Source organism: Eptesicus fuscus, chromosome 23 (genome assembly GCF_027574615.1).
Source record: "Eptesicus fuscus isolate TK198812 chromosome 23, DD_ASM_mEF_20220401, whole genome shotgun sequence".
In the NCBI taxonomy this organism is placed as follows: Eukaryota; Metazoa; Chordata; class Mammalia; order Chiroptera; family Vespertilionidae; genus Eptesicus; species Eptesicus fuscus.
This window is the reverse complement of record NC_072495.1, coordinates 8893099-8915063: the sequence shown is the minus strand read 5'-3', so window position 1 is coordinate 8915063 and position 21965 is coordinate 8893099. Positions and strand designations below refer to the sequence as shown.

Sequence of the window (21965 nt, the reverse complement as noted above, 5' to 3'; positions counted from 1 at the left end):
TATAGGTTCATTTATGTAACTTTTTTTTTTTTTTTGGTAGACTAAGCTCTATTGTTTGCATTGCTCTAACCAACTAGGTGGGGGATGAGGTTGAGGCTTAGAGATGTGTGGTCTTAGTACCCAATATTACAAGTGATTATAATCCTTGAGGCCAGCCCTATAATATAATATTAATTCTGTTAATCACACTGTTCTCTGCCCTCACTGCAATCTCAGGGATTGAATGAACTCTCACAGCTAGCTACTTGTTAAGTGACAAGCCTACTGTGAATCACAAAATTGTCAGTGATTGGACACAAGTATTAAACATATAATTGGGAAAGAGTTTTTGATCATTACAAATGCTTTTTGAAAAAAAGACCTAGGGAAGGAGAGTTTACAATATATATCAAAGTTCAAGTAGATGGGTTATAGAATAGAAATTTTAGTTTCTAATTCTGTGCCCTTTGAAATAATGTAGGGACAGTCCCGGAAGCTGTGAAGTTAAGTTTATGAAAAGGCAGCATAACGTAAGTGGTACCTATGTCAAAATGGTCTCTGTGAAACTGACATAATTATGCAGGAGAAGAATCTGTCCTGCCATATCGTCCACCAAAAATAACAGTGATAACAGCAGTGATAACTAATGTTTATTAAGCCTTTACCCTGTCCATCCTTTGTGCTAAGTGCTGGTTATTAAGTTTCCCCTGTAAACATCACTCACCTCTGTTCACTCCTAATAACATGTTAGGTAAAATTATAAGTTGTAAAAGAAATAATATAGTTTATTTAATCAAGGGGTGAAGAGACCACCACCTGCCTTATCTCCTGTTGCCAGTCTGCCTGATGGGTGTGGTGGTAGTCTCACCTTCAGCAGTTATTGTTTCTAGCACTCAGTTCTTACCTGAGTGGTGGTGCTGAGGACCATATTTCCTCCTATGTGTATGCTACCAACTATAGTAATTTTTTTTTTAATCCTCATCTGAGGATATTTTCCCACTGATTTCTAGAGAGAGTGGAAGGGAGCGGGAGAGACAGAGAGAGAGACACCCAGGGCCGGGGATTGAGCCTGCAATCCAGCTACATGCCCTTGACCGGAATCGATCCTGGGACCCTTCAGTTCACAGGCCAAAGCTCTATCATCTGAGCCAAACCGCCTAGAGCCTAACCACAATAATTTAAAAAGAATTTAATTGATTTTAGAGAGAGAGAGAGAGAGAGAGAGAGAGAGATTTTGATTTGTTATTCCACTTATTTATACATTCATTGGTTGATTCTTCTATGTCCCTGACCGGGGATCAAACTTGGCATAATAGAACAATGCTCTAACCAACTCAACTACCTGGCCAGGGCCTAACTACAGTAATTTTATTTTTTAAATTTTTAACTTTTTTTTTTATTTCAGAGGAAGAGAGATGGTGAGAGGTAGAGAGATAGAAACATCAATGATGAGAAAGAATCATTGATTGGCTGCCTTCTGCACGCCCTCTGGGGGGGATCAAGCCCACAACCCAGGCATATGCCCTTGGCCAGAATCGAACCTGGGACCCTTCAGTCCGCAGGCCAACGCTCTATCCACTGAGCAAAACCGGCTAGGGCCTAACTACAGTAATTTTAATAATAATTTCCAAAGTGAATGTCTAAGGCATTTGTGCAAAAGCCAAAAACTTGTCCCAAAGCCTCCCCATGCATTTGGAATCACCAAATTTATATATATATTCAGAGAAAATGGCTGTTCTTTTGAAATAGTTTTTATTTTAGAGAGAGGAAGGGAGAGGGAGAGAGGTAGAAACATCCATGAGAGAGAAACATTAATATCTTTTAGCTGACTCCTAAAAGATCCACCAGGGATTAAGCTGGGTATATGCCCTGACTGGGAAGTGAAACAGCCACACCTGCTGGGCAAATTTTGATATGTTAATTGAGAAGAGAACCTTTGCCTGCTGACATCTGTGCCTCCTCCTGACCGTGCAGGAGTCATCCTGTGACACGACCTAGGTCAGATGGGGAACTGTGTAGATGTGGGAGAGGCCTGGACGGGGCTCAACCCAGGGCTACCCTTTTCCTTCCCTTCCAGCCACAGGTATTTATTAAGGAACAGAGTGTTGACTCCTTACCAGGGGCTACACGTGGGGAGATGTAGACAGTTTCTCTGCCCTCAGGAGCTGCCCGTCCAGCCTGTGACCTGGACACTGTAGAAATGTGTGATTGGGTCCCGTGTTGGTATCACTGAGGGGGAGCTTGTGGCATGTGGGATAGGGGTGGGGATCTGAATGTGGAGAAAAGGAAGTATAGAGGCCCCGTGTGGCACATTTAAGGAAAACAGGGAGGTCACCAGAGCCGGAGAGTCAAGTAGGGGCCAGACCTGGTAGGACCCGCTAACATCTGTGATTTAATTGTATTTTTTTTCTGACTGAAAACGAAATTTCTAGTTCCTAAGGTGAAATTTTACTGGCTGCTTCTGTGCCAAGCATTTTATGTGTATAATTTATTTCCATCTCATAGCAGTGCTACGAGTTAAGTTTTTTCTAAGTTTAGCCAGAAACCCAGAAGCTGTAAAAGAAACATCTGCTAAGTGTAATCATGGCCAGGTAGATTTCTGTGGGGAGAAAGATACCACAGATAGTGAAAGGGGATAACCCTAAGACAGATATTTGCCACGCTTGTAATAAAGAATCATTTTCTGTTATACGAAGCACTCCTTTAAATCAGTAAGAAAAAAAAAAAATCCAATAGAAAACGAGCAATGAAAACTGGCAGCTCACAGAAAAAGGGGGAGGGGGAAGTGGGCAGAAAACATGAAAAAGTGCTTAGTCTCTCACAGAAATGCAAACTAGAACGGCACAGTTTTCCGTGAAGCAGAATGGACAAAGATGAAAACGTTTGATAATGTATGTGGTATTGGTAAAAGTGAGAGAACACAGGGACTTTCACAGTCAATTTGTGGAAGTTGAAACTGGTGTCTCCTTTTGTGTGCAGTTTGGCAAATTTGTCAAAGTAAAAAGAAAAAGTCCTGACAAAGCAATTTTTATTTCTAAAAATTTAATTTATAAATACACTTATAAAAGTGTGTACAGATGCTTGTAAAGGATGGGTTCTGCTGTGTTATTTGGTTAATCCTCACCTCAGGATATTTTTCTATTGCTTTTTAGAGAAAGTGGAAGGGAGAGGGAGAGACACATTGATTAGTTGCTTCCAGCACATATCCCAACCAGGGCCAGGTCGGGGTTTGAGCTTGCAACCAAGGTACATGCCCTTGACTGGAATCAAACCTGGGACCCTTCAGGCTGACACTCTATCCACTGAGCCAAACCGGCTAGGGCCTGCTGTGTTATTTGTAACTAGAGGCCCGGTGCATGAAATTCTTGCACAGAGGGGAGGGGTCCCCTCAGCCCAGTCTGCACCCTCTCCAAATCCGGGACCCCTTGGGCGATGTCCTGGGGATCGGGCCTAAACTGGCAGTCAGACATCCCTCTCACAATCCTGGACTGCTGGCTCCTAATCGCTTACCTGCCTGCCTGGTCGCCCCTAACTGCCCCGCCCCCCTGCTGGCCTGGTCACCCCTCACTGCCCCCCCTGCCAGTCTAATTGCCCCCAACTGCTCCCCCTGCTGGCCTGGTTGCCCCCAACTGACACCCTCTGCCAGCCTGGTGCTCCTAACTGCTCCCCCCACCAGCCTGGTTGCCCCCAACTGCCCCCCTCTGCTGGCCTGGTCGCCCCTGACAGCCTGCTGTTCAGTCATTTGGTCATCCCTCACTAACCTCCCTGCTGGCCTGGTCATAGGCAGCCATCTTGTGAGGGCGTGAGGGTTAATTTGCATATTACCTCTATTATATAGGATAATAAAAACCTAACAATAATATGAGTATCCTGGAATAGGAATTAAATTATGGATGGTGTATTCATACAATGAAATATTGTGTAGCTATTAAAAAGAATGTACTGCCAGGCTGATGTGGCTCAGTGGTTGAGTATGGACCTATGAACCAGGAGGTCACAGTTCGATTCCCAGTCAGGGCACATGCTGGGTTGTGGGCTCGATCCCCAGTAGGAGGCATGCAGAAGGCAGCTGATCAATGATTCTCATCATTGTTTCTCTCTCTCTCCCTCTCCCTTCCTCCCTCAAATCAATTAAAAAAAGAATGTACTGATATAGAAAGATCTGCAAGTTGCAGGAGGTGAAGAAGATCAGGAGGATTCTGTGTGTGTGTGTTTCACACAGGCGGGCTTGGAGGCAGCAGTGTGTTTGCACACATGCACACATAGATAAGTTTGTATATGTTTATGCATGAGACGTTTCTTAAAGATTGAGAAACTGCTAACTGTAGATACTTCTGAAGAGGGAACCTGGGAGTCTAAGAGAAGCATGGGCTTTTTCTTTGGATTTCATACCTATTTGTGCTATTAAAATAAATGAATTAAAGCGATTTTAGAAAGTTTGTTTTTTTATTCTCCACAAGATCTGAAAGGACACAGACTCTATGAAAAATTAGAGAATCCCAGAATAGCTGGCTGAGATAAGGAAAGATGAAACGGGAATGAAAATCAGGATAACTAAATAAAAAGATCTTGAAGAGGCCATAAGTATCGCACTTGAGGCTGCCATCACAGTGGTGAGGTAGAGGACAAACATGAGAAATTCTTTTAGAACCTTTTTTTTTTTTTTTTAATCCTCACCTGAGGATATTTTTCCCATTGATTTCTAGAGAGTGGAAGGGAGGAAGGAGGGGGAGAGAGAGAAACATTGATGTTGGACACATTGATTGGTTGCCTTCCGCATGTGCACTGACCGGGGCTGGGGAACCTGCAACTGAAGTACGTGCCCTTGACCAGGAATCAAACCTGAGACCCCTCCATCCACAGGCTGATTGCTCTAACCCAGTGATGGGCAGCCTTTTGAGCTTGGTGTGTCAAAACTTCGCCAAAAAACTGAGCGTAACTCGGGTAGTGTGTCACTTTGAGGAAAAAACATTATTTCACAAATGTTTCATCCCCAGGAGCAGCAAATGTTTCATCCTCGGCATGAGGCCGTGTCATCAGAAATGGCTACGCGTGTCAGTGCTGACACGCGTGTCATAGGTTCGCCATCACTGCTCTAACCACTGAGCAGGGCAGAACCTATTTTGACAAAGAAGGAAGAGATGACAGTGATGACAGTAAGGGACCAGCTCAGCAGATAGATCCTGTGGCCCAGGCTGGATGACCAGTGATTAAAAATGAAGCAACCTCTGAGCCTGCAGTATCCAGGGAAGACTAATAATGGAGTAAGCTGTTGGGAGAGAGCAGCAACACTTGACCTTCCATAGAGCGGAGATAACGATTATTTCCCTTTTACCCTGGCCAGTGTGGCTCAGTTGGTTGCACATCATTCTGTGCACCAAAAGGTTGCTGGTTAGATTCCCAGTCAGGGCACATGCCTGGGTTGCAGGCTCGATCCCTGGTAAGGGGTGCATAGGAGGCAGCTGATCCACGTTTCTCTCTCATATAGATATTTTACTCTCCTCCCTTCCTCTCTCTCTCAAATCAATAAAAACATATTTAAAAAAAAAAGAACCTAAGAACTATCATCTCCATTTTGCAGATGAGGAATCTGAGGTGTAAAGAACTTGCTGAGGTCACAGAGCTAGTAAGTGGTAGCACTCAAAATGTGCACCTGAGTCTGTGTGATCTGCCCAAGTCCTGTGGCTGTAGGACGCGCCATGTCCTTAATGCATGGTTTATGGCAGATGTTCACCCTGCGCTGTCTCCTTCTCTGTTGTAAAACACTGTGATTGGGCCGATAATTTGTTGAGCAGTCTCTTAAAAGTTCACTTACTGGCAGCATCAGGACTTTACCTTTAATATTGATTTATGTTCCTGGGAGCATTGAATTAGCCTGTAAAGGTCCAGGATAATTGGACTTTAGAAATGACTCTTCTTACCACAAATCTTGTCCCTCTTGGAGCCCATGAAGGAAATCTTGCTGGAAACTAGAGAGGAACTTTTTGAAGTGAATACCATCTGAACTATTTGAGAGTAAGTTGCAAACTTGATGCCTATTACTCCAAAATTCTTCTGAGTATTTCCTAAAAACAAGGACACTTGCACACATAATCACCCTCATCAAAATCAGGGAAATTTGCATTAAACAGTACTATCATCGAATTCCTATCCCCCTTTCAAATTGTTTCTGTAATATCCTTTATAGCAAAAGACAAAACAAACAACAACGAAACCCTTCTTTTTCCTTTGTCCCCCTTCCCTCTGTTCCTGATAAAGTCCAGAAAGAACCCTGCCTTGTACTACTTGAGTGTTGTTATTGGCCTGCAATCTGGATAGTTCTTTGACTCGTCTTTCACATTTTTGAAGAGTACATGCCAGTTAGTGGACTGTCACTCATTTAGCGTTTGTCTATGTTCCTCATAATTAGATTAGATAATGCGTTTTTAGCAGGAATATCACAGAAAAGACACGGTTCTTCTCTGTGTATGTTGTCAGGAGGCACATGATGTCATAACTGGTCATGTTAACTTTTACCAGTTGATTAAGATAGTATCTTCAAATTCTCTACTGTGAAGTTCTTTAGTATATTTTTCTTGTCAATTCACATGTAATTAGTAAGCATTTTGTGGGGATTGCAGTAAATATTCTGTCTCCCCTGAAATGTTCACCATCGGTGTTAACATCCGTTGATGATTCTTGCCTGGCTGGTGGGCCCTGGCTGGTGTGACTCAGTACTTACGTGTTCAGTTCCACTCCATGTGTTCAGTCTCCTGACCAGGTGGACTGTCACTTTGGGCTTGACCCACCAAGTGACTGGCTTAATACTCAGGTCCCCTCCCCCGCCTACTAGGCTAGCAGGACCCCAGGCCCTACCAAGGGGACAGCGAGGAGAGGCAGTGACCAAGGAGAAGAGGGGGAAGGGGCAGGGAAGGTTTGATTTGTAGTTTTATTAGCCACTCTGCTCCTAGGCATTTCAGCTGTGATGGTGTGGAACGTAGTGCTGACAGAATCCTGTTGTTCATTGCTCTCTCTTTCTCTCTCAAGATGGTTTCACCCAAATATCACCGGCGTGGAGGCCGAAAACCTACTGCTGACAAGAGGCGTTGATGGCAGTTTTTTGGCGAGGCCCAGTAAAAGTAACCCAGGAGACTTCACACTTTCCGTTAGGTAAGTGGGAAGAAAAGGAGAGACTCCCGACCGTGGTTTCCAGATAGGAAATGTTGAAACCACGAGTGGACACTTGCTGCCCTTGTGTAGAGTGTGAAGGCCTGCCTGCTGCCCTTGGTGAGGCCTGGCTCACCGATCAGACCTGACTCAAGCTATGCCTGCTGAGATTGAGGGGCTTGAGAATTCAGCGGAAGAGGTGATGGTGGGCATCCTCGGAGACCACCGAGGATGAGCTGGAGCAGAGTATAACCAGTTCCTAAGCCACCCTTGAAGCCATTCATCCTGAACCTGGATCCCTGCATTTTTCCTTCCCTTCCATTGATCTCTTGGTGGGAAAAATACTTCTAAAGAGTTTCATTTGTCTTTTTCTTTCTTTTTAAAAATATATTTTATTGATTTTTTACAGAGAGGAAGGGAGAGGGATAGAGAGTTAGAAACATCGATGAGAGAGAAACATCGATCAGCTGCCTCCTGCACACCCCCTACTGGGAATGTGCCCGCAACCAAGGTACATGCCCTTGACCAGAATTGAACCTGGGACCCTTCAGTCTGCAGGCCAACGCTCTATCCGTTGAGTCAAACCGGCCAGGGCCATTTGTCTTTCTCAAGAAATAAAATATCACTGAGGAAGTTGTGGTCCTGTGTGTTCCCCTGCCCAGTCCCATTCCCCTTCCTCTCTCCCCAGAGGAAACCGCCATCGAGAGGTTGGCATATATCCTTCCTGGCCATGCTTTTATACTTGTACTGCATTTGTACTGTGTGTGAACAAGGTCACGTTGGTGTGTGTGTGTGTTTAGAATTCACATCCATGGCTTTATAACATACGTATTATTCTGCAACTTTCTTAAAATTCTTTTTTAAGTTCTATGCTGATGCCTATAGAACTAATTATTAATTTTAATGGCCCTATAATCTTTGAATGGTTGTGAACACATCATAGTTTACCCAGTCCCCTATTGTTGAACATTGGGCTGTTTTTAGTTTGAATAGAAATATATTTTTATTTATTTCAGAGAGGAAGGGAGAGGGAGAGAGAGAGAGAAACATCAATGATGAGAGAGAATCATTGATTGGCTTCCTCCTGCACACCCCACACCAGGGATTGAGCCCACAACCCAGGCATATGGCCTGATTGGGAATCGAACTGTGACCTCCTGGTTCATAGGTGGATGCTCAACCACTGAGCAATGCCAACTGGGCCTGTATAAAAAATTTTGAACAGCATGGCCAACATCCTATTACCTGAGTCTTTGAGTAGGTATAGAAGAATTTGATAGAAATTGACTTTCTCTTAAAATACTAATTCTCTTTACTCAAGCTCATTCCGGGAGTTAGAACTGAACTGCTTTATGAATTTGATTTTATTATTATTTTTTTAAAATAAAGAACTTAGTAAGATGTATTTTCGAGGATTCATTTAGGATCACTTTGGGACTCAGGAAGTCCCTTTCAGTGTAGTTTAGTTTTTAAGGAGCCTCTGTCATTGGCTTTTACTTTCGTTTTATGATTTGAAATGGGTGGAAGCCTTCATCAGTCCTCTGGGCTTGTCCCAGCACTAACATCAAACCTAAAGTGACATTTGACCCTGTAAGAGTTTGGATAGAGATTATATCATAACTAGAGGCCCAGTGCACGAAATTTGTGCACTGGGGAGGGGTCCCTCAGCCCAGCCTGCCCCCTCTCACAGACTAGGAGCCCTCAGGGGATGTCTTACTGAAGGCTTAGGCTGCAGTCTGGCCTCCCTCTCTGGGAGGCGACTGGGTTGATCAGGGGAAAGCGCCAGCCCCATCACCCTGCTGCTACAGCCACTGCCAGTCACCGCAGCCGCCAAGGTATTTTCATCAACATGGACTTCAGTCCCTTCACCATGAAAAAAATGACAACTTTGCCGAAACCGGTTTGGCTCAGTGGATAGAGCGTCGGCCTGCGGACTGAAAGGTTCCAGGTTCGATTCCAGTCAAGGGCATGTACCTTGGTTGCGGGCACATCCCCAGTAGGGGGTGTGCAGGAGGCAGCTGATCGATGTTTCTCTCTCATCGATGTTTCTAGCTCTCTATCCCTCTCTCTTCCTCTCTGTAAAAAATCAATAAAATATATTTAAAAAAAATTATTAAAAAAAAAAGACAACTTTCTTTAAGCATTTTCAAGATGTATCTTTCATAGGATATGACGTTTCTTTTTTTGTTTTTTTTATCCTCACCTGAGGATATGTTTCCATTGATTTTTTCCCCTTCCCTCCAATAGCCGGCTCGGCCCCTGCCCAAGCCTAAAGCCTCAGCCTGACGCTTTAGGCTTGGGCAGGGGGGCCCCTGCTCCCCTTCCCATTGCTGGCTTGGGCAGGGGGCCCCCTGCCCCTCCCATTGCCAGCTTGGCCCCTGCCCCTCCAATCACTGGCTTGAGCCACCCAGGCTTTAGGCTTGGGCAGGGGCCCCCCCCCCGCCCCTCCGATGGCCGGCTCGGAGTAACCTGGGTGCCGAGGATGTTCCCGGGACCCAGGTATGTATGCAAATTAACTGCCATAGTTGTTGGGTTAATTTGCATACTCATTCTGATTGGCTGTGGGCGTAGCGGAGGTATGGTCAATTTACATGTTTGTTTATTATTAGGTAAGATAACGATGATGATGATAGCAAACATTATTGGGAACTTGACATATTCCAGACTATTGAGCTAAACACTGTACACACATCATTTTATTTACTTTTCCCACCAACTTATGAATAAGTACCACTGTTATCTTCATCTTACAGGTGAGTAAGCTGAGGCACAGGTTACGTTAGTAGGCTGATCTCATAGTTAGTAAGCAGCAGACAGAAGACTATAGAATTAGTGGGGGGTTTTCCCTCCACTTTTTATTTTGAGAAATTTCAGACTTATAGAAAAGTTCAGAGATGAGAACAATGAGCACCCACATCACCTTTACATAGTAACATTTTGCCATATTTACTCTTTCTCTTTATGAGTGTATGTTATTGTATATTATGTACTTTTTATCCCTTGAACCTTTTGAAAATAAATTGTAGATATCAGGACATCAATTTTTACTACTAAATACTTAGATATGCATGTCCTAGGAACAAGGACATTCTGTGCAACTATGACACTATTATTACATGAGAAATGTTAACATGACTCAATATTATCTCATATGTAATCCATACTTGCTACTTCCCTTATGATTTTTAAAATATATATATTTTATTGATTTTTTTACAGAGAGGGATAGAGAGTTAGAAACATCAATGAGAGAGAAACATCGATCAGCTGCCTCCTGCACACACCCCACTGGGGATGTACCCGCGACCAAGGTACATGCCCCTGACCGGAATCGAACCTGGGACTCCTCAGTCTGAAGGCTGACGCTCTATCCACTGAGCCAAACCGGTCAGGGCTCCCTTATGATTTTAATAAAGGCTTTTGAAGTCATCCCGTTTATTTCCCATCAGGAAGCACATATATCTGTTTGCTCCATCTTTTGGTGTTTATCCTCTCAGAGTGTCATTACCTCTAGGCCCTTACAGTGTATGGAGCTAGGAAATAAATATTTACATATTTAAAAGCAAGTGTTCATACTGATAGGTCTAACTCAGTCCAACTTCCTCACCTTTCTCCAGCCAATATTTGTGTTTCTCTTCTGAAGCAAGAATCCTGTTCCACAACAGCATAATATATGACTTCATTTGCCCAATCCTTAGATACTGAAATAGATTCAGAATGACTCTACCACTACCATTTCTGATTACAAACCCATTAAGTAAAGTTCATGGTTTCTTTGGAGTCTTTTTGTTCTTGGAATATATCCCATTAAGGGTGTACAATTAGTACAGTGTTCAAAGTCACAGGAATGAATTTTCTGTGTAGTTGACCTTCAAAGTTAGATTCATTTCTTTCATTTTTCATTCAGTTTTTTGTTATGTGTACAGTTTTTAAAAAATATATATTTTACTGATTTTTTTACAGAGAGGAAGGGAGAGGGATGAGTTAGAAACATCGATGAGAGAGAAACATAGATCAGCTGCCTCCTGCACACCCCGCACTGGGGATGTGCCTGCAACCAAGGTACATGCCCTTGAGAATCGAACCTGGGACCCTTGAGTCTGCAGGCTGACGCTCTATCCACTGAGCCAAACCGGTCAGGGCTGTGTACAGTTTTTAAAATATATATATATTTTTGGCCCTGGCCGGTTTGGCTCAGTGGATAGAGTGTTGGCCTGTGGACTGAAGGGTCTCGGGTTCGATTCCGGTCAAGGGCACATGCCCAGGTTGTGGGCTTGGTCCCCAGTGTGAGGCGTGCAGGAGGCAGCCGATCAATGATTCTCTCTCATCATTGATGTTTTCTCTCTCTCTCTCCCTTCCTCTCTGAAACCAATAAAAATATATTAAAAAAATATATTAAAGTATGTATTCTTTTGTATCTGGCTTCTTTCTTTAATAACATAATGTTTTTGAGATTTATCTATGGTGTTACATGAATTGGTGGGTTTTTTAAATTGCTGTGCGGTATTCCATTATATGAGTATGCAGCTATTTGTCTATCCGTTTTGGTGGTAAATATTTGAGTTTTCATTTTTGTCTATTATAAATAAGGCTGCAGCGAATATTCTTATATAAGTCATTTCGTAGCCATACATGATAGATGTATATTAGTTTAACTTTTAATTCTTTGTCTCGATTAATGATGAAAAAAAAGTCACTTAAAATATGCAACTGGATAGGTCAGACTTTCAAATTAGAAGCTGTATAAGGGAAGAAACCAATAAACAGAGCCCTTTGTGTTGAAATGATGGACTGTGTGGTTATTTCAGTCATTGCATTGCTGATGGGGATAGTTCCTTGGGTTTGTTTTAAAGTTTAGATGAAATCCAATGATGAATATGAGATCTGTTGTTACTAGTGCAGTGTTTTATTTATTTCCCCCTCTTTCTGATGGACTATTTTAGAAGAAATGGAGCTGTCACCCACATCAAGATTCAGAACACTGGTGACTACTATGACCTGTACGGAGGGGAGAAGTTCGCCACTTTGGCTGAGTTGGTTCAGTATTACATGGAGCATCATGGGCAATTAAAAGAGAAGAATGGAGATGTTATTGAGCTCAAATATCCTCTGAACTGTGCAGATCCTACCTCTGAAAGGTCAGTGACATCTTAGTAACTGCAGTCTCTGCGTCTTCTGCACCAGAGGTGTTATGTGAATACATTATGGGGGTTTGGCTTGTACCGATTTCTCAAGCTGCAATCTGATTTTAAAAATTTCAAAAACAATTTTCAATTACAGTTGACATTCAATATTATATTAGTTCCAGGTATACAGTGTCGTGGTTAGACATTTACATAACTTGTGAAGTGATCCCCTGATAAGTCTTGCATCCACCTGACACTATATATCATTATTACAATATTATTATTATTTTTTCCCAATTTTTTTTATTAAGGTATTATATGTGTACATATCTTACCATATTACAATATTATTGACTATATACCCAAGCTGTACTTGACATCCCCGTGACTGTTTTGCACCTGTCAATTGTATATCTTTTGTTTGTTTGTTTGTTTGTTTGTTAATCCTTACCTGAGGATATTTTTCCATTGATTTTTTTTAGAGAAAATGGAAGGGAGAGGGAGAGACAGAGAGAAGGAAACATCGATGTGAGAGAGACACATTGATTGGTTGCCTCCTGCATGCCCACACCCCGCCATCTGATCAGGACCGGGGATCAAGCCTGCAACCAAGATACGTGCCCTTGACCGGAACCGAACCCGAGACCCTTCAGACTGTGGGCTGATGCTCTATCCACTGAGCCAGACTGGCTAGTGTGAATTTGTACATCTTAATTAATCCCTTTGCCTTTTTCAGCCCAAGCTGCAATCTTTTAGTTTTATTAAAGTAAGAATAATAGGATCACATTATTTTCAGGGTACCCTTTTCTTGCCAAAGCTTCAGTCAGTGTGACTTACACTCATTCCAAGGGGCTCGGGCTATTCCTGTGTATTCTTAGTACGTGCAGTAATTTTAAGATTATGGAACTGGTAATCTTTGAGAGTTATGAGAGGAAAACAAACGATAATAGCGACACCAAAGTTGCAGCAGTTCTCGGTAGTAGCTGCTGACCAGTCATGCAGCAATATCACCAACAGATGTCAGTTTAAGCTCAGAAGTGGGAAAGCTGAGAACTCCCAGGGTCCGATTTCTCAGCAGCTCCTTTCTGTTGCACCCACAGATGTGTGAGAATGACCTTGCTTAGTGGGAATGTATTATTTCAGAGCTCTCTCCCCCTCCCCCCCCACCGCTGTGTTGGAACTGGGCTGATGTAAACTGGGGCTTGACTTAATTTGTATTGATTTTATTGGTTTTCTACATTCCCATCTCCTCTGACTCAGTACAAATTCAGGGTCTCTTAATTAGGTTTGTGTATTCTGTATCTTCGACCTGCACCTCCATGTCAATGCTATTATATGCTGATAATTTGTTTCTCCAGCTGTGACTGCAGCTTCCAGCAAAAGGCTGCCCGCCAACCCTGTGCAGCTTACTTCTAAATTTTACTCTGTTCAATTGAGGGTGGATGAAAAATAGCTCAAAGTATATTCCTTTAATGATGAGCCATTAGCATCATCTGCCAGAATAGTACTTGTTTTCTTCCCAAGATCCTGAGGGAAAAAGCCACCTTATAAACATGACTATGTTACACTTTTCTATAGTATCTCACCGTCTGTCCTCGAATGGCCTGTGTCAGGACTCTGGTGTGCTGCTTGCAAATGCAGATCCAAGTGCATTGGTATCTCTGCTTGTGAGCAATGGGAATTCACATTTTTAAGCAAGACCCCTGACCCCTTTAGGTCTTATATGCATTACAGTTTGAAATGATAACCCAGCATACAAGCCAAAGATGTTGCTAGCAAACTCGGAGGCTGTGCAAGTATAGGTTGTAAATATGGAAGAATTTGAAATGCTTGAATGAACTTAAAATGAAGATATTTTTTTGCATACTGTTCATATACCAGAGCAAGGGCAAACATTTATTTTATTTTTTATCTAAAAATTTATTTTTCGTTATTTTCATACAATTCTTTTCTTTTTATATGGGCAAACATTTATACCATTCTCTGTCTCTACTATAACTTTCTATTATAATTTCTCTAAAAGGCTGTGATTAAGTAGTTGGTCCTTTTAATGCTGGGTATGGAGAACTGACAATATATATATATATATATTTTTTATTTATTTTATTTATTTTATTTTTTTTAAATATATTTTATTGATTTTTCACAGAGAGGACGGGAGAGGGATAGAGAGCCAGAAACATCGATGAGAGAGAGACATTGACCAGCTGCCTCCTGCACATCCCCCACCAGGAGATGTGCCCGCAACCAATGCACATGCCCTTGACCGGAATCGAACCTGGGACCCTCCAGTCCGCAGACCGACGCTCTATCCACCGAGCCAAACCGGTCTCAGCTGACAAAATACATTTTTAAAAGGTGGGAGATGTAAAAGAGAAAGGAAAGGTTGATTACATTTATCGTCAAATGGCTGGGGGCTCATTGAAGAAGTTTAATGGTCATTCCTTTTTTTAAAAAAAATATTTTTATTGATTTCAGAGAGGTAGGGAGACAGAGAGAGAGAGAGAGAGAGAGAGAGAGAGAGAGAGAGAGAGAGAGAGAGAGAAACATCAATGTTGAGAGAGAATCATTGATCAGCTGCCTCCCACATATTTCCTACCAGGATGGAGCCTGCAACCCGGGCATGTGCCCTGACCGGGAATCAAGCCATGACCTCCTGGTTCATAGGTCGATGCTCAACCGCTGAGCCATGCTGGCCGGGCTAATGGTCATTCTTGACAGCTTTGTCATCCTTCCTGCCTGTTGGGTTGCAAATTCTGTCTTAATGTACTATCGCTCCATCTCTTGGAAAAATGTGTTTTTAAATTGTGTTTAGGAGAGCTGACCGTATATGGTAGTTTTGTGAAAGAGTATTGTAATTTCATGGCAGAACTCAATTTATTTTAATTTTAAAATACTTAGGTGGTTTCATGGACACCTCTCCGGGAAAGAAGCAGAGAAGTTATTAACTGAGAAAGGAAAACATGGTAGCTTTCTGGTACGAGAGAGCCAGAGCCACCCTGGAGATTTTGTTCTCTCAGTCCGAACTGGTGATGACAAGGGGGAGAGCAATGACGGCAAGTCCAAAGTGACCCATGTCATGATCCGCTGTCAGGTAAAGCCTCAGTTGAACTTGGGTCTCTTTGCCAACTCTCGTCTTTGGTGATTGTTCTACTTGGAGAAAACAGATACCATTTCTTCCAAAGTCAGATTTTCTTGCTCACTTAGTCAAGGGCTTCTACACTTTTAGTAATTATAATTTTTTTATTTCAAACTTTGCTAAATCGTTTATTTCCAGTCTCTCTCTGGCAATTTAAGTCATGCCTCCACCAGCCTTGGAGTTTGTTGTGTTTCAGAGAGAAATAGTTATTTGCTTTTTATTCATCAGGCTAGAGTATAAGTAGAGAGTAAAGAATACTATTTTTCATTTTTTAACACTAGTTAGCCCAGCCGGTGTGGCTCAGTGGTTGAGCACTGGTCCCCAGGGGGCAGCCGATCAATGATTCTCTCTCATCATTGATGTTTCTCTCTCTCTCTTCCTCTCTCTCTCTCTCTCTCTGAAATCAATGAAAACATTAAAAAAAAGCCACTATTTAGTTAACTTATGAAGGAGAAACTTTCTTGTGGCCTACTTGATGTTGGGTACTTATTGCTTCTCATACCTCACAGTAGACTCTTGGTCAGTCATTTCATTTTTGTCCTTCTTGTTGCGTCCTTTCCTTGCTGTTACCCAGTTGTCTGATCTTTCCATTACTGGGGGCGGTGGGGAGTTCCTCTTTGAACTTCAGTTGGGAAAACAGTAATTTAACGTAGAGGTAATAAACATCATTTTTTTGTGTTGCAAGGAACTGAAATATGATGTTGGTGGAGGAGAGCGGTTCGACTCTTTGACCGATCTCGTGGAGCATTATAAGAAGAATCCCATGGTAGAAACATTGGGCACAGTTCTACAACTCAAGCAGGTGAGCGTGTTAGAAAGCTAAAGTGCCATCTCCTTACAGAGCTGAAAAATCCTAATGTAGGATATTCCGAATATACAGAAGTAGAATGGTATCCCAAACCTCTATGTGCCTATCACCCAACTTCAGTTATGATCATCGCATCAAATCCTGCTTTATTTTTTACTCCACTCATGGCCCTCCTCCTGTGGTATTTGGGAAGAAATTCCAGATACATCATTTCCATGACTATCTCCATATGTACCCCTAAATGGCCTTTCACTGTAGGTGCATAGTCATTTTGGAGTTATTGCTATTTCAGAGTTTACTCTTATAACTTAGTGGCAAATTATTTTACCTCTCTAATATTTTGGTCTATTTAGAACAAAAAGCAGATTGAATTTATACCAGCAGAGTAAAGTGTGTGTGAAGATTGGAGAAACATTTATTTCCTGACAGAACAGAAAAGAAAGTGAAACTGTATTTGAAAATGCTTGAGAATTACAATGTCCTGTGAACTTCCTGTCCTTGCCTTCATGAATACCAAAACAGACATCTCTGTTATGTTTTGCTTTTTGCATTAACACTTTTTTCTGTAATACTTTCTTCATTTCACACCAACGGCTGAATTTGATTAGCCCCTCAACACAACTCGTATCAATGCTGCTGAAATAGAGAGCCGGGTTCGAGAACTAAGCAAATTAGCAGAGACCACAGATAAAGTCAAACAAGGCTTTTGGGAAGAATTTGAGGTAAGTTATTAAAATATATATATATTTTTAACATGAGTGAATAAGTCCTATTTTTAGTAGACAAGAAGTTGGTCTTGTGTTTGCAATTGGATCTGAAAGACATGAATCTGTGTCCTAGTTCGGCCATTGATTGACATGGAACGAGTTGCTGAGGGGCTTCTTTGAAACAGAAGGGTATTGTGTTCTGGGGAGGGAGTTGGCAGTTAATATGAAATGGACGGGCCAGTAGCTCTATTTGACTCCTTTGGTTTGCTGGCAGAAATCCAGACAAACAAAGGGATCTGACTTCTTTGGAAGGTTTCCAGCATTGGCTGGGGTCTTCAGAAAGAATATGTAAGCCTCAGTGCAGTGACCGAGTAAGAGAAATGCCCATGTTGGCTTTCATTTGGGTGTTGACATTTATAATGCTGGGAAGTGAAGTGAACTGATTTCTTTCCTTAAACCAACTCGGGTAGGAGAATGTTCCCCCGTGGGAATGCGCAGTGTTCCTGTTGTACTCTGGTATGTCCCTTACCAGTTCACGTTGTCATCTCAACCTCTCTCTTCTCATCCACTTGACAGAACACTTCCTCAAAATCAAGGATTGTGCCATATTCACCTTCATAGTTATCCTTAGTGTGTGTCACACCGCCTGGCACACAGCAGACACTCCATGTAGTCCATTGTTCCATAATTTTGTAGGACTTTTAGAATTTACAAATATTTGTGGAATGAATGAATGAATGAATGAATGGCCAAATAAAGCCATTTTAGTCACAGTGTGTACGATCAACTTGTTGAGATATTTCTGTTTTACAGACGAGGAGCCTGAGGCTCAGGGAGGTTAAGTAAATTGTCTTCCCACAGATATTGATGGAATCGAGGCAGTGAGGGTGGGTACAGAATAGAACACTCACAGTTCTTGTTCAACATTGTGAACAGAGACTTGAACTCAAGTTTATTCTTTTCTACCAGGCATTGGCTTAGTCACTGAGGATACCATGGCAAACAAGATTGTCAGGGCTTCTGTCTTTAAAGAGCTGAGAGAGGGAAGACAGTGATGAAAAGCATCACCGGAGAAGTGATGATAAACTTAATAAGTCAGAATTGTAGAATATCAAGCTTGCTCTTTTCATTATTCTGTCCTGCCAACCTCCATAATAAACGACAGCATTTCAACATTCATCTAATTACATTTACTTCATTTCATTTAGTGTCTCTAAAGCCTCATGAGATAAGACGGATAACTACAAAAATTTTAGAAACCTTACATAAGAATTTGAATGAAAAAGAACAATTTTTCAGAAGTGTTTATTATGTAAGATTTCAAATATATACAAAAGCAGAGGGAATAGTGTATCACAGCAATATACTAACCGCCTAGCATTAGCAATTGACAATCTTTTTTTTCCTAAAGATTTTTAAACACTGATTTTTAGAGAGAGAGAGAGAGAGAAACAAACATCTATGTGAGAGAGAAGCATCAATGTGAGAGAGAAACATCTATTGGCTGCCTCCTCCACGCCCCCTACCGGGGATCGAGTGTGTGCCCTGACCGGGAATGGAGCCAGCAATCTTTGGGTGCATAGAATGATGCCCAACCAACTGAGCAGCACCAGCCAGGGCAATTGCTAATCTTTTTTAACAAAACCATTCACTCCCTCAGCCCTGGTTATTGCAAATCCCAGATGTCATTTCATCTTTAACTTTCATTTCAAAAAATTATAACCAGAATATCATCACATCCAAAACTATTAATAGTAATTCCTTAATATTAATACCTATCAGCTACTATTTACATTTCCTTGCTTCACACACACACGTAGTTTGTTTGAATTCGGAAGGGCTTTTTCTCCCACTTGATTATGAAAAATTTTTGAATGTATATGAAATAGATTTGTATAGCCTCAACTGGAGTGCTCAGTTGGTTGAGCATTGTCCCATACACTGAAAGGTTGCCAGTTCAATTCCTGGTCGGGACACAAACCTGGGTTTTGGGCTTGGTCCCTGGTTGGGGTGCGTGTGTGCGGGAGGCAGCTGATAGATGTTCCTCTCTACATCGATGTTTCTCTCTTTCTCCCTCTCTCTCTCAAGTCAATAAAAACATATTTAGGCCGGTCAGCGTGGCTCAGTGGTTGAGCATCGACCTGTGAACCAGGAGGTCACGGTTCGAGTCCTGGTCAGGGCACATGCCCGAGTTGCGGGCTCGATCCTCAGGGTGGGGCATGCAGGAGGCAGCCGATCAGTGATTCTCTCTCATCATTGATGTTTGTTTCTCTCTCTCTCTGAAATCAATAAAAATATATTTTAAAAAATCTTAAAAAAAAGCACCATACAAACACAATACACACACATCACACATACAAACCCCTCACAACACTTTTTAAGTGGAATTACCCCTCCTCCCCCACACACACACTTGAAAGCTTGTTTCGTTAGCGATTTGATTTGTCTTTAAAGCCCAGCCTTCTTTGGGTTATGCAAGCCCTTCTCCTCTGTCCTGGTCCGAAGCTGTTTTCAGTTTGCACAGGCATTACAGTCATTTCACTGACAGCCGCACACACAGATGTCCTGATCCCACCAGCAGCTCAGCTGTCTGGTGCATCTTCAGGAGGAGCTCGCGCCTGTCTCCAAGCCCACAGTCCAGTTTGATTTCTTTAAAAGTGATCACATCCTGCTCAGGGGAGCTGTAATTTCTCCTTCGAGATGGTTAGGTTGTATGGAAACAAGACTTTAAGTGCACCCCAAAGCTGTGTCTAGAATAATCATTCTTTCTGGTGATCCCTAGTGGAAAATCTTCCCCTTGTGACTAATCGGTGCCACAGTGAACAACAGTCCCAGCCAGGCTGCAGCCTCGGGCTTAAAATACTCCAGGAGGGCGGGCGTGAGCTGTGCCCCGGATTTTCCATCTAGACCGGGCTCCCGGGAGCTCAGAGAAGGGCTGCTGCCTTCCTGTGGGCAGAACGTTGCAGCGGTTAGAGGTTTTAGTCCAAAAGCTTCGTTCTAGAGAAATGCCTTTATTTCCTTTGATCTCTCTCTGCTCTCAGCCCCTCCAGTGTCATGTTTTTCTCTTTAGAATTGTTTTTATTTGCTGGCTCTCCTTGGCATCTTTGCAGAGAATTTAAGACCAAAGGTGCTTTCACATCTCCACTTTTTTCCTTTGCCTTTAAAGGACTTCCTGCCCAAATCGGTTTGGCTCAGTGGATAGAGCCTCGGCCTGCGGACTCAAGGGTCCTGGGTTCAATTCCGGTCAAGGGCATGTACCTTGGTTGCGGGCACATCCCCAGTGGGGGGGGGGGGGTGCAGGTGGCAGCTGATCGATGTTTCTCTCTCATCGATGTTTCTAACTCTCTATCCCTCTCCCTTCCTCTCTGTAAAAAATCAATAAAATATATTTAAAAAAAAAAAAATAAAGGACTTCCTACTTGCTGCCTCTGCCATTGTCCTGTCTTCCTCATCGAGTGGACTTGTACTGTGCCCTCCATTTCTTCTTTCCGCCTTCCCTCTTTACTTATGTATTTTTATTTACTTTTTTGTTAATCCTCATCCAAGGATATTTCCCACTGATTTTTAGAGAGAGTGGAAGGGAGGGGGAGAGAGAGAGAGAGAACATTGATGTGAGAGAAACACATTGATTAGTTGCCTCCCACACAAGCCCCAACCAGGGCTGGGGATTGAACCTGTAACGGAGGCATGTGCCCTTGACATGAATTGAACCTGGGCCCCTTCAGTCTGGGCCAACACTCTATCCACTGAGCCAAACCAGCCAGGACTGTAGGGGTCTCTTTTTGGTCATTGCAGTGACTGGGGGAGCCCCTACTGACATTTTGGGAGCCACGGGTGGGGAGCAGGGCTGTTCACTGGCCCTAAATGTAGGGGATGGCTCTGCACAGGGAGTACTTGTCCCATCCACAGGCAGTCGTGCTGCTGGGATCTCCCACATGTACAACTGGATTAGGGTCTTGACTCTTGATGCCTTTTAAGGTTTAATAGTTTGATGCAATCCATTGTCTCCAGATCTGCTTTGACTCATGCAATCAGGTGACTGGAACTAGCCTCGGGCCCTTTTGAGGGTTCATCTTTGGTGCGAACCCCTGAGCTGTATTGCTGGGGAAAACAGGGTGTCTGGAGCTTGTGTCTCAGCTTTACACAGGCCTTTTTTGCTCCTGTCCCAGCCTTATCTTGGATGGAGACACAGTGACATTTAGCTTGACAGGTCCTTCTCAGCTTTTGGTGCCCCAGGGGCTGCTGGTGAGAAGGAGGTTGTGGAAGATAAACCAGGAAAGGAATGTACCCTCCTGGGGGCAGGGCTTGCTGTACCCTCTTCTGCCTCTTCCAGCCCTCAGCCTGGTGCTGGGGAGGAAGCACCCTCAGCAGGGGTTGCTGATGATCTCATGGCTGTTGGAGCCTCTGAGAGCAGAGTGAGGAAACTCACAACTTCTGAGTTCTTTTTATTGTCAGCCTTGCTGTAGATGGATGACAGCCTTTCTCCGTGGGAAATGAAATGTGTTCAGGCAAGGGCACAGATGAGAATGGGCTAATGGGCACTGAGGAATGAGCTGGGGGAGACACATTGCTAGTCATTATTAATCACAGACAGCTGCCAGGTAGCACCTGACTGTGCTTGGGACAGGGGCTCTGCCTGTCCTTTCCTTTTTTTTTTTAATCCTCACCCATTGATTTATTTTGTTTTATTTTATTTCATTTTATTTAAAAGTATTTTTATTGATTTCAGAGAGGAAGGGAGAGGGAGAGAGCGAGCGAAACATCAGTGATGAGAAAGAATCATTGACTGGCTGTTTTCTGCATGCCCCCACTGGGGATCAAGCCTGCAACCCGGGCACGTGCCCCCCGACTGGAATTGAACCCAGGACCCTTCAGTCTGTAGGCTGATGCTCTGTCCACTGAGTCAAACCGGCCAGGGCTCCATTGATTTTTAGAGAGAGTGGAAGAGAGAGGGAAAGACAGAGATATCGATGTGAGAGAAACACATCGACTGGTAGCCTTCTGCACGAACCCCGACCAGGGCCCTGGGCTGGGGAGGAGCCTGCAACCGAGGTATGTGC

The 21965-nt window shown here is 43.0% G+C and overlaps 1 protein-coding gene across 2 annotated transcripts in view; it reads left to right on the top strand.

Annotated features, from left to right (window-relative positions):
• Nucleotides 1–21965, top strand: part of PTPN11 (protein tyrosine phosphatase non-receptor type 11) — a 54810-nt gene that overhangs the window by 8789 nt on the left and 24056 nt on the right. For both annotated transcript variants that reach the window (XM_054712869.1, XM_054712868.1), the window contains exons 2-6: nt 7006–7128; nt 12069–12263; nt 15153–15345; nt 16076–16192; nt 16807–16920. In XM_054712869.1, the coding sequence (XP_054568844.1) occupies nt 7006–7128; nt 12069–12263; nt 15153–15345; nt 16076–16192; nt 16807–16920 (742 nt within the window). The remainder of the gene's footprint in view (nt 1–7005; nt 7129–12068; nt 12264–15152; nt 15346–16075; nt 16193–16806; nt 16921–21965) is intronic.